This window comes from Clupea harengus, chromosome 26, assembly GCF_900700415.2.
Source record: "Clupea harengus chromosome 26, Ch_v2.0.2, whole genome shotgun sequence".
Taxonomy (NCBI): Eukaryota; Metazoa; Chordata; class Actinopteri; order Clupeiformes; family Clupeidae; genus Clupea; species Clupea harengus.
The window spans coordinates 4928925-4941424 of NC_045177.1; the positions used below are offsets into that span (position 1 = coordinate 4928925).

The 12500-nt window shown below is 43.9% G+C and overlaps 1 protein-coding gene across 1 annotated transcript in view; it reads left to right on the forward strand.

Moving 5' to 3' along the window:
* LOC105905811 (platelet-derived growth factor subunit A-like) overlaps positions 1–10006 on the forward strand; it is a 10877-nt gene extending 871 nt beyond the window's left edge. Inside the window, exons 2-6 of the mRNA XM_012833858.3 lie at positions 413–509; positions 2629–2742; positions 5509–5696; positions 8035–8155; positions 9529–10006. Of these exons, the coding sequence (XP_012689312.1) occupies positions 413–509; positions 2629–2742; positions 5509–5696; positions 8035–8155; positions 9529–9539 (531 nt within the window). The 3' untranslated portion in view covers positions 9540–10006. The remainder of the gene's footprint in view (positions 1–412; positions 510–2628; positions 2743–5508; positions 5697–8034; positions 8156–9528) is intronic.
* The last annotated feature ends 2494 nt before the right edge of the window (positions 10007–12500 follow it).

Below are 12500 nucleotides of genomic sequence, written 5' to 3' on the forward strand. Positions count from 1 at the left end.
CTTAGCACTGTGACCCGTCATAATATCATTTAAGGTTTGTAAACTGACACATTAAGATATGCATTGCCCTCATTTCTTGATTACGCGCCACTGAGATAAGAGTTTTTGCACAGCTCACATTTCTATTTCATGTGACTTGGGTTACTTGGGGGGAATAAAGTTGCGCAGGATAGCCGCAGCACCTGCTGCCTGTTTACATTTGACACATAATTTCAGACTATGGAGTAGATGAATCTCCTAAAACGAGCGACATGTGACATTTGTAGCAACTGCAGTAATGCATTTGTGTGTAGCCCCCACCTGATAACTGTGATGGATCCAGAACACTCGATCTTTTTATTGTGGTTTTCAACAGTGCGATGATAAACGATATGATTACACAGTCTGCCTTTTGTTTCTCTTTTGTGTTAAGGAGGTTCAAATCCCTCAAGAACTCATCGACAGACTCTCCAACAGTGAAATCCGCAGCATTAGTGACCTCCAGCGGCTACTCGAAATGGACTCCTTAGGTATAGACCACAGTTGCCTCCACTCATTGTAATCTGTCTATCCGGGTTTTTTTTGACCTGGTGCTGGTATCTTGCAAGACGAGCCTGCCATTGTTTTGAGACGATAACATTAATATGAAAGAGAGGAAAGACCATGACATCATTGTTGGGTTTTATGAATTTCTGTAATAGTTGCCGATTCAATTTTTGTTAGTTGAAATGTTTAATGGGCAATATTTTGGGCTTTTGACTCAGAGCAGCTAAACTTGGAGAGGTTATGCGTATTATGTATGTTAATGTGGGCATAGCGAAGTAAGAGCCCGTAACTAGCAGTCAGTCTTTTTGATGCCAAATTCCTTACCGTCTGTTACTAGGAGACGGGTTTCCCCATTACTCTGCATACTATGTGGCACGTACGCCTGCAACCCCAGTGAACTTGGTGATGAATGACACATTTTGGCGGAATATCCTAATACACTCCCCCACTGTTTTGTTATTTTTAGGAAAACGCAGTGCAACGAGACAGGGAAAGACAAACTGTCTTGCAGAATGGGTTCCACGTTTAATGTGTTCATCCAATACATCCTGCTGGACAAGGGCATGTGAACACCACCCCAACAGTAACGATTGTAGCCTACATAACAGCTGTTGTGAGGAGGTAGTTTACAATCCCTCTTAACTTTATCGTCAAAACTTCAAGGGGCATTAATTAGAGAAATAGTTTAGTGTCCAACAATATAATTGAAATGCAAATAGCTCCGTCTCATGGCTGGCGTTTTGGGAGGCTGGGGGGTCAAGTGGCTAACTTCATTATGCTGTTGTCACCCTGGCCATTATTACTAGAGAATGAGCTGAAAGGCTGTTTGAGAGTTGAAATGTTGTTAATGTATTATTCATGCCCAGATTCCAGTATGTTAGCTACAGAAAAGTGAAGCTACACATATGCAAACACACATACTTACAAACACATCCTAACATGCATACATTTGGGGCATTTTGTGCAAACACAGACGCAAATGCATACACATACACGCACGTGTATAAACACGTGCTCCCACGCATGCACACAAATACAGACTGACTCAGACATGCATGTGCATACCCCCCCCCACACACACACACATACATACATGCAGCCTAACAAGCTCTTTAAAAAGGAGCCAAAGCTGTCCTACCAAGCATGAGGACACGCTGCTTAAAGCTGAATAGAAAGCCACCACTCCTCGAACATTTCAGGGCCTGTTTCCGGAAGGTTCCACACAACGCCCCCACACGCTCTCATGGCCATGCTTACCCAGTCTCTAAAAGTGAACCAGACTGTGACATCTTCCCCATGGTGCCTTGTGCTTTGTGTGGGGTTGTGCAAAGAGTAGTGAGAAGCTAAACAAAAAGTCACATCCACTAGATCCACCACACCTAACTAGATTGGAAGAATTAAATTCAGTCTTGCCACAACACCTGGAGATGGTTGAATTTGAGTCAAACTCCAATTAGTGTGCGGAAAAAAAGTCTGAGGCAACAGAAAATGATGGCTTCCGCAAGAAATTACAAGCTAAACTCCCTCTTAAAAATAACTGAGTTCGGTAGGAAGGTAAGGATGTGATAGACTCACAGTCCCAGATAATCTGTGTCTCTCTCATGCTCCCATTCATCTGCATTGTTTGAAAATCCCCTAAGGGTTTTTTTCTTTAAAGGCTTTGTTTTTGGTTTGCTTATTGCACCAAGTGGGTAACCAATAGCTTTTTATTGTCATTGTTTTGAACATACTAGAGTTAGTTTTAGTGAGTTGCAATGACATAAAATGGCCCCAAGCTCCATGTTAAGCGACTACAAGCTGTCAGGTGTATGGCTCCAGACTCGTGGGAGAGAGTCGGGGGAGGGGCGGACAGCATGTGCTCGGTGATGCTGCTGACAAATAGCATTGTCACGCACTCACTCAGCATCTTAAATGGTTTCCCTTAGCTCAAGCTCGTCTTTGTTACAGAAGTAAGGGACCTACGAGACGAAATACCAACTGGCAGCTACACACTGGGCCAGATGGCATGTATCGACTCAGTATACTTGTCTGCCAGCCAACCCCAACAAATGAGGAATTAGATGAGAATGGAACTTAAGGCAACTATTTTTTTTTTAAATGTAGAGAATGAGGTTGTTCGTGAGACGAAGAAGAGATACCACAAGGACTCGTACCATGGTTTCCATGGCGGCGACCTGAAGAGCCACCAGACGCTGTCTAGACGCAAGCGAAGTGTCGGTATGTAATATCCCCTTCAGGGATCCACACACAACCTTTCTGTCAAGAAAGTAGGGTGAATATTAAAGCAGCCTTCACTAGCTAGCTCTGCAGGCCAATGGAGAAGTTTTCTCACTTAAAAAAAAAAAGGAGATCATTCAGATGTTTGAAAGTATATATGATCTGTTTTTATCTGTTATTATCTGTTAATATAATTTCATTCTTGTGCTCTATCCACATAGTCTCTTTCATTGAATGTAACTGTGCTGTTCCAACCAACCATATTGTTCCTGTCCTCAGGACATCATGTATTTGTAACCTATTAAGTCTGTATTTACATCACACTGCTGACATCACCTATCTGACATTGGCCTTTTTGTTGACTCAGTTCATTTGTCATATAGGAGCATCTCTTGGAATGGAGTTCAGTTTGCTGTTTTACTGTTGTATAAAAGCAATACGACACACAAGATTGTGCATTATCACAAATAACATCACTGCTGTGCTCTAAGAGGGTCCCACGTGGAACATGTATATTCTTCTTTAGGGATAAATGGATAAGCCATTTGGGTGTAATAGTTTCTGATTTGAGTTAATGAGTTTCTGAGTGTCTGCATTTTAATCGACCGTAAGGTTTCCACTTTAGAAGTCAGTTTGTTGCTGATCTGCGAGAATGATTCCATCACTGACTGATAGTCACTCCAAACCTTGTTTCATCAAGTAGCTGTGTAGCTAAGTAGTGAGCCAAGTGTTAACTGAGGACACCAAAGTGTGATATATATACATGCAGAGGAGGATTCCATACATATTATTCCCCGTGCTGTGGCCTGTTGGAGCATGAGTGTCCTTACTTGCTTCATTAACACATCAGTCACCTGTTGCTCCATGCAGTCGACTGCCTGCTCCCACGCAGCAGATTCACCAGAGCCAGGCGAAAACAGAGCCAGAGGCAGTTGCCATGGAGACTTGTGCACTGAGTAGGTCTGTGTTGGGTCGGAATTCGCATGATCAAGGACTGATCATGATCAATGATTACGATATTCAGTTGAGAACTGTAGGCCTTGGCGTTGGATGTTTGAGAAATGTTTGTGAAAAGCACAAGCAAAGTTTAGGCAGGAATCAGATGAAACAATGTACAATATTTTGGGGGGAAAAATCTGGTACCGAAGTAAGATGCCTCTAGATTTGTGGAGCTGTAAAGCTCGTCAGAAAATGACAGCGTTTTTTATCTCTGAAACCTGTCGAAGAAAACCACCAACCTGATGCTCTCAGCAAGGGCTAGTTAGTATATATTGGAAGCTACCTCTTGGTCAGTAGCAATTCCCTTGCTACTGAAAGCATCAGAATGAGGCAACATGAACTTTTCTCCCCTTATAGTGTAGTTTTGGCCGTAACCTGGCTGGTACTGAATGAACGTTGGACCACGTCGGTATGGAGTTTCACGGGCAAAAACAGCACAACTCGCCAGTGTTTCAACAGGGGCAGTAGGCTACTGGGGATAAAGATTGTGAAATGGGGTCAGAGAATACATTTCCCTTTACCATTAAGGCTTGAGTGCGATAAAACGTTCTCGCCTAGAATCGTGGTACACGGAGTTCCAAAAACAATGTGACGAGAGCTCATGCATGGACGCGGCCGTAGAGATGTCACACTGCAGCCTTGTAATTCATTAATTACTCACAGCGAATGCTGATCCCTCCGTTCGCTTCCCAACCTCTCAACCTCTGCACAAGAACTCACACGGACACACAGGGCATTCCTCTTTCAACATGCTTATGAGGGAAAAAAACAAAACGATGGGTGAGAGTTTGAGTCATTCATATTCTCCGGCGGCCATTGGTCAGGGAAAGTTGTCTCCTTCTCCCCTTCTCTCGCTCTGTTGTGTATTTATAGCCGTAAATGTGCTGGCCTCGTCTCTTTGTGCTCTCCTCTCTGACGGAGTTGCTTGGGGCAGCACTCCATTAGTAACATAATCTGTCAGACTGACATCAGCTTAATGTGCCCTGAAACACTCTCTCTGTGTTTGTGTGTGTGTGTGAGTGTGTGTGTGTGTGTGTGTGTGTGTGTGTGTGTGTGTGTTAGGACAGAGAGAGAGAGAGAGAGAAAGAGAGAGAGAGAGAGAGAGTCCATGCATATGTCTACACCATGTGCCCAGTGTAGTAGTCCCCCTCATCCAAAGGCCAAAATGTAAAGTGTTGCGCTGTCCTCCTGCACATTAGTAATGAGCCGGAGTCCCCCGACCCCCTTCAACACCAAGGAGACATTTCTCCCCTTCTTCACCAAAGCAAACTTATTGCCATTGGTGGCTGAATCATGTTACAGAGCATGAGAATAATTTGCCGCTGCAAGGTCATTCACACTTAAATGTGAAGGGTGCAATGCTGTCTAGGCTTGTCTCCCCATAGGCATCGTATAATGGTGCAATTTCAACTCTTCAGAAGACTGATATGAAGATGTACCCGAGGATCTGTTTTTGTTTGAGCTTTTTTTCAGTTCAGACACACTCTTTTCAGGATTTTTTTCCAAGATCCCCCCCCAAAAAAACATTTTTTTTTAAGCTAAATGCTAATGCTGAACAAGGTTCTGTGTCAGTTCTGCAGACCACAAAACAGTCATTTGCCAGCAGTTGATTCTCCGTGTGGAAAACATTATACGTAGTGCTTTTCTGTTTTTAACGAGCCCAGTGAGATCTGTCTTAATGAGGCCATTCACTCAGCACTGTGTTCTCACTTGGCGTTGTCACTCAGTGTTTTAACTCTGTGTTTTCTTACCCTTTGCGTCTCTCAGAGGAGGCGGTGCCGGCGACTTGCAGGACGCGGACGGTCATCTACGAGATCCCGCGCAGCCAGGTGGACGCCAGCGCCGCCAACTTCCTGATCTGGCCTCCCTGCGTGGAGGTCAAGCGATGCACGGGCTGCTGCAACACCAGCAACATGCGCTGCCTGGCCTCACGCAAGCAGCACCGCATCGTCAAGGTAACTAACACACACACACACACACACACGCAAGCAGCACCGCATCGTGAACGTAACTAACACACACACACACACACACACGACGCAAGCAGCACCAGCAACATGCGCTGCCTGGCCTCACGCAAGCAGCACCGTATCGTCAAGGTAACTAACATGCACGCACACACACACACACACACACACACACACACACACACACACACACACACACACACACACACACGCAAGCAGCACCAGCAACATGCGCTGCCTGGCCTCACGCAAACAGCACCGCATCGTCAAGGTAACTAACACACACACATGCAAGCAACACACACACACACGCAAGCAACACACACACACACACACACACGCAAGTAACACACACACACACACGCAAGCAACACACACACACACATACACACGCAAGCAGCACCGCATCGTGAAGGTAACACACACACACACACACACGCACGCGCAAGAAGCACAGCATAGTGAAGGTCAGCGAACGCACTCACGCATACGCACAAATGCATGCTTGTATAAGAGCACACAAAGATACACACACGAGTGAACACACACAGGTGCATATACTAGCATTGCCAGGCCTCACCAAGGCAGTGCTCTTCTGTGAATTATGTATCAATATATACATTCTTTTACACACACACACGCACGCACGCACGCACGCACGCACGCACGCACGCACGCACGCACGCACGCACGCACGCACGCACACACACACACACACACACACACACACACACACACACACACACACACACACACACACACACACACACAAAGAGATGCCATACTGTCTATATGGGACATCATAGGTTCATTCATACATTTTCCATCATAATAATCTTCAGAACCACTATAAAATAGACTTTATAAAGTCAGTTGCTGAAATCAGTTCCTGCTCTCTAGTATCGTGATGTGGGAAGTGTCCTCATACAGTATTCCTGTAGCGTGTAATTTGAACGGCTCAACACAAAGACTAGCCACATTCTTAACCTCCGCGTTCCGCAGGCATTCCATGATGCTCTTAGCAACGGAAGATTTACTGCTGAGAAGTCCACGGCAACACTCTCACTTCTCCTAAATGATTTATTTTCCTAGATGATTTATTTTCAGAACGATATAAAATTTGGAAGGCATTACTGATGTACTAACAGACTCGCATGTAATCACATTTTTTTGTTATTTATTATTATTTATTATTTATTTATTATTATTATTGTTATTAATTATCTTTGTCTGTCTGTTGCTTAAATGCATACACTGTCCAGTAGATCACATTTTTTTAGATGTAGATCACATTTTTTTATCAGTGGTTCAGTTTTATTCAGTTTAAATGGTGCTGAATACAAATTCAGTTGTCTGTCAAGAATCTATGGATAATATTGCTCCATTCTTTGACTTGGCTAATAGTTTATCAAGCGGCCATTCCATACCTGTCTCCCACCCTCCCTTTCAGTGTGTTGGGATCAATATCACCTATACCACTTTACAGAAATTGCTCTCTTCATTTAAATCTTCAGTGAATATATAACTCTGCATTCAGAGTCATGGTGTTTGGTTCAAATGTTTGTGTTTGGTTTAAAGAGCTACTTGTACACTGTGGTGTAAACTAAATGGTATGTCTGCTGTGATGACATACACCAATGTTGGTGTTAATATTGATAAAATTACGATATTTTGTTACCATCGGCATGTTACGGGTTGAATATGGCTCAACACGCCATTTCCGGTTTAAAATCATCCAAGGCCAATGCGTGCGTAGATTCGACAGGTTGGAATACGTCATGAAATGGCCGTCCCACCTCCCCCATCCCCCGGTCTGTGAGAGTGAGTCTCATTTTCATTAACTGATTGGGACTCACCATTCACAGGAGTTTACCCCCATCCCCCCTCCTCCTCCCCCCTCTCAGCCCCCCGCTCCACCCCCCGCTCCACCCCCCGCTCCACCCCCTCTCAGCCCCTTGCCAACTTTCTAGCACTTTCCAAAATGATGCAGTGGGTGGAGTTATGCTCAGAGCTGGGGGGTACAGTTACACTTTAATAATATGTATGTGAGATATGAAAAAGGAGGAACAAAGATATGAGAAAAACAACTGTAATGAAAATATGTGTCGGCATCAAAGCATATTGTCCTCACATGTTTAGGACACTTCAAGTCGTGCAAAGGCATGTATGTAGCCTGCACAGCTGAATGCTCTGATGCCCTTGAATGTGGGTTTCGGTGTTTTGTGCATGTGTGTGTGTGTGTGTGTGTGTGTGTGTGTGTTTTGTGCATGTGCGTGTGTGTTTGTGCATTGCCCTCACACTCTGTGTCCCTCTCTCCTCTCTGCAGGTGGCTAAGGTGGAGTATGTGCGTCGGGTGCGGAGGCCTAAGCTGCGGGAGGTGCAGGTCAAGCTGGAGGACCACCTGGAGTGCGTGTGCACCTCACGTCACCACGCCTACTCAGACTCAGGTGAGCACTGGCACTGCGTCCCACCGAGCGTCATCATACTGGGCCACACCGAACGTCATCATACTGCGCCACACCGAACGTCATCATACTGCGCCACACCGAGCGTCATCATACTGCGCCACACCGAGCGTCATCACACTGCGTCCCACCGAGCGTCATCATACTGCGCCACACCGAGCGTCATCACACTGCGTCCCACCGAGCGTCATCACACTGCGCCACACCGAGCGTCATCATACTGCGCCACACCGAGCGTCATCATACTGTCAGTTCCTTGCTTCATTAACATGGAGTGAGCTCTTAAAGGGGTTTCACCCTTGCTTCTATGGAAAGCATTTCTTCAGAGCGCACAGCCTCTGAATATCTGACATCTAAATTATGCTATGAAGAATCTCCCACTAGGGAGGTTTGTTTGCCATAGAAGAGGTTTGTGTGGAAATGGGTCTCTGGAGAACCATCACAGGAAAGAATGCCATCTAATCTTTGCTGGCAAAGAACCACTGTTCGAGACTTAAAGGGTATTTCGGTCTGTGTCCAAAGAGGATTGTTTGGATATCAAATTTCTGAGACTCTTCAGACTAATTTTATTCTTGACATTTATGACTGTAAGACAGAGTAATAAAACAACATTGGGAGCATTAAGTAAGTGTCTTTTTATCCATGAGGAACTCCTATCTCTCTAAAACTCTAGAGATCTATGAGTGAGCAGCAAGGAACTACTTTGAGATTCTAAGATGGACAATCACAAATGGGCATCACTACGGATATGATTGTGTAATTCTAAACTCATTTGGTATTTTAAGCCTTCTCCAGGATGTTTCGGTTAGGAAGTGGTGTCCTTTTTGTATGATCTACAAAATTACTTCCTCATAGCAACAGATATTTATTCCTGTTTTGTTTTCAAAGCCTCTCCTCAACCCCCTACCGCTCTTCCGCTCCAAAGACGCAGCAAAGGGAGAGGTAGAAAACGGAACAGTGAAGGAAAAACAGAAAAGTTCAGCAAAAGTGCTTATCACATTTTTTCAGACTCTCTAATCAAGTGACAGTAAGTTCTAAAAACTAAGGTGGGGACTTAATGGCAGTCAGTGGACCTGTGCGTTCAGCTAATGATCAACCAATTAAAAACAATTTGCAATGTGACAAGAGTAATTGCCACAAAAGATCATTTAAATCAAGATATATTCAATCAACTTTGGACCAAAGCTGTGATTTGGACCCGATGTATTACTGATCAGTCTGAAATCAGGTGTGTGGGTGATTGAGTATGGTGGGGTGATTTGAAACGAGAGTCCCTAAGTCTGTTTGTTAAAGCAGTTGACCAAAAGTGTGTTTGTAAAAAAAAATGTACTCTCTCTCTGTGTGTCTCTCAACAGACGTGTGGTGAAACAGTGGAGGCCATTATTTGTTGTGGACGTGGATGTCAAGAACTGCCGCCATCTTTGCTTTGATGGTGGCAAAGACTCTGCCGGGATGGCTGCATCTAACAATATGAACAATGCTAATGCTAATGCTAATGGACCTGAATACGGACAGGTGTGGTCTCTGCAGCACTCACGCTGTGCCACCACTGCCTGGAAAGGATATATTGACGAAACCTGGACTATGCCGAGAAAGACTGAAATGCAATGCCCTCGTTACAACAGAACTGTTTCCTGTGGACATGGAGCGATGCGTCGAACGTGGACTTCTTTTTTAATGCAAGTGAGGATCGTAAAGACAGTTTGAAGGTTGTTCACTATGAGCGGAGGCTGGGTGACAGATTTGTTCTGAGAAAGTGACTGACTGAAGAGAGAGAGAGAGAGGACAAATGCGGAGCTAATCTAATTGTCTGAAATAAAAGATATTCCTACACGTTGCAGTTGTTATCTGATGAAGATGTGTTAAGGACCAGCATTGTTGCTGAATCCCCTTATTGGACCTCTAACAAAGTTTTGACAAATATACGTATATATATATTTTTTTTTTCTTTGAGAAACTTCTATAGCTTCTTATTTTTGTAACCCTCATTTTCTATCACAACTGAATCTTCTCTTGGATGTGTATCAAGTAACAAAACACATTACGACATCCTCAACACCAGTAATTGCCACTAATAAATTATTTATGTCTTTCTCACTCCAGTGGGGAGTAATGTGCTGTTATATGCAATAATGCACTAGTGTGTTTACTTGAACAAGAATGTGTGCTGATAAGACCTGGGGGGGTGGATTAGTTCTTTAGGAACATCTCTGACCTGCAGTCAACAAGGCCGAAAGCAAGAAGAGCTCCCACTTGTTGAATTATCACCCCTGCAGTTCCCAAGGGTGGTGGATGAAGAGAGTTTTTTTAAGAGAATACACTTAGGCACACTTGGCAAGGGTACTGGACAAATATTAACATTAACAGAAGTAGGGCCATTTATCATTTAACCATTTGTAAAGATGTGAAATGGTACAATCAGTGACCTAATTCAAAACAAAACTGATCTATTTGGACATCATTTCCCAAAAAGGGGGATTGGTCATTACAATACAGGAATAATAAATGCAATGTAAGTTTGTCTTTACCTTATTTAACATGGCTCTGTAGTCTAGGGCAGGTTAAGGTACATTCAAAACAGTATCCAGGAGTCAAAATGAAGTGGTCATTTCATAACTTATACAAACTTTATATGTGAGAACAATATCTGAAAAAAGCCTCTTCCAAAATGTAAGTGCTTTGAGAGCCTGTTTTAAATGAGACTCGTAGCGTTGGGAAGCGGCAGGCCCAAGACCACAGACTGTTGACTATACTTATCAAGTGAAACCCAAACAGTTCCTCTAATCACACTTCCAAATTCCCATGTCTGGCAAGTCATTTGGTTTGCGTTAACTTTGATGGTGATTGCCTAGCAGTCTGCCCACGGCCACAAACCATTACCATTTCTGCTCCACCAGTCAAATGTCACTCGGATTTGCGCTTGGGAGACGCACAAAGAACAAAACAAATGTTTGTTGCATGTGGTTTCTGAGGGGGGAGAGGGCATCTAAATGACTTCATATTGGTTCTCAAGGAGGCATTACATAACGTGCCACTCTCAGCGTATGCCAGTCTCCCCAGACGACTCGCCACAGACGGTTAGGCACGCTGTGGTTACTCTTAAGGGTGGTGTGGTGTGGCCTAGGGCCTGTTGTTCATACCTTGGCCAGCCTCACTGCACACACAAACTTGCCGCGTACATAAACCTTGTAATTTAATTGAGAGTGATTTTTTTTTCTTCTCTCTCTCGGAGTAGTACAATGGCACCACTGTGCGTTTGGGATTGTGTAAAAACGGCCAGTTCTTCCCTTTTAAAAAGCGTCGTGTCAGCAATATTACCTTCCTGCGGCTTTTTCTCGGTTCCTTCACGAGAGGCTCCTTGCACGTGGATGACAGTTTGGTGGCTGTGTTTCTGGACGACGGCCGAGTTTGGGGCTTTCGAAGTGAAATCGAAGCTTGACCATGTTGGGTACCAGACTGATGTGTTGTCCACCAGAAGACCACTCCATGATTGTGGGCATGGCGATAAGTCTGAATATGGAACTCCTGAAAATGTACTTAAACTGTTACATAATAGGAACTTTCTTTCTGAATTCCCCCCAGTGTTTATAGTTAGATGTGCATTCTTCCTGTTTTGAGTTAGGAGAAGTTGGATCACATCAGATACCAGGAATAAGGAGAAGGCTGATTTCAGGCAGATTTGGAGCTCCACTTCAAGGAAGGAATGGAGATAAAAAAATAAATAAATTAATAAATATCTTATGTAACAGCTTGGATAACACTTCCTATGAAATCTGGCTTAGGTTTCTGAAGTACTTAACACAACAAAAAGATGCAGTTTCATGAAGTCCTTTCAAAAAGCCTGGAAACTTCAGTAATACGTGAGAGAACTCCATGTGCTTCCTTCACCACCGACCCCATTGGAGGACTTCTCCACTGTTATAGCTCAGGTTATTATCCATATTAAGAATCAAATGATGTTTTGAGAGCTTCCAGGAGACTCTCCCGTTCCTCCACTATCAGATAAAGGCTTTTATGAGTCACGCTATCAAAGACAGAGCGGGATGAGTCACGGTGTTAAAGAGGCATTGTGTGACTCATAAACAAGACTTATACATTTATCACTAATAATCATGCATAATCAAATGTAATTGTTTGCCTAATTTCCATGTTTGCCTTTCTAATGGTGAAGACCTGAGAGAACCCCGGTCACAGCTGAATAAAGAGAGGACTGAGGGGTATTTTTCGTTTATTTGACTCTTCTGGGTATTTTAGCAGCAGTGGACACTTTCAGAGCAACACTTTCTCTTTGTGTTTTTGAGCCGAGAAAAAAAGAAGAGAAGATGGG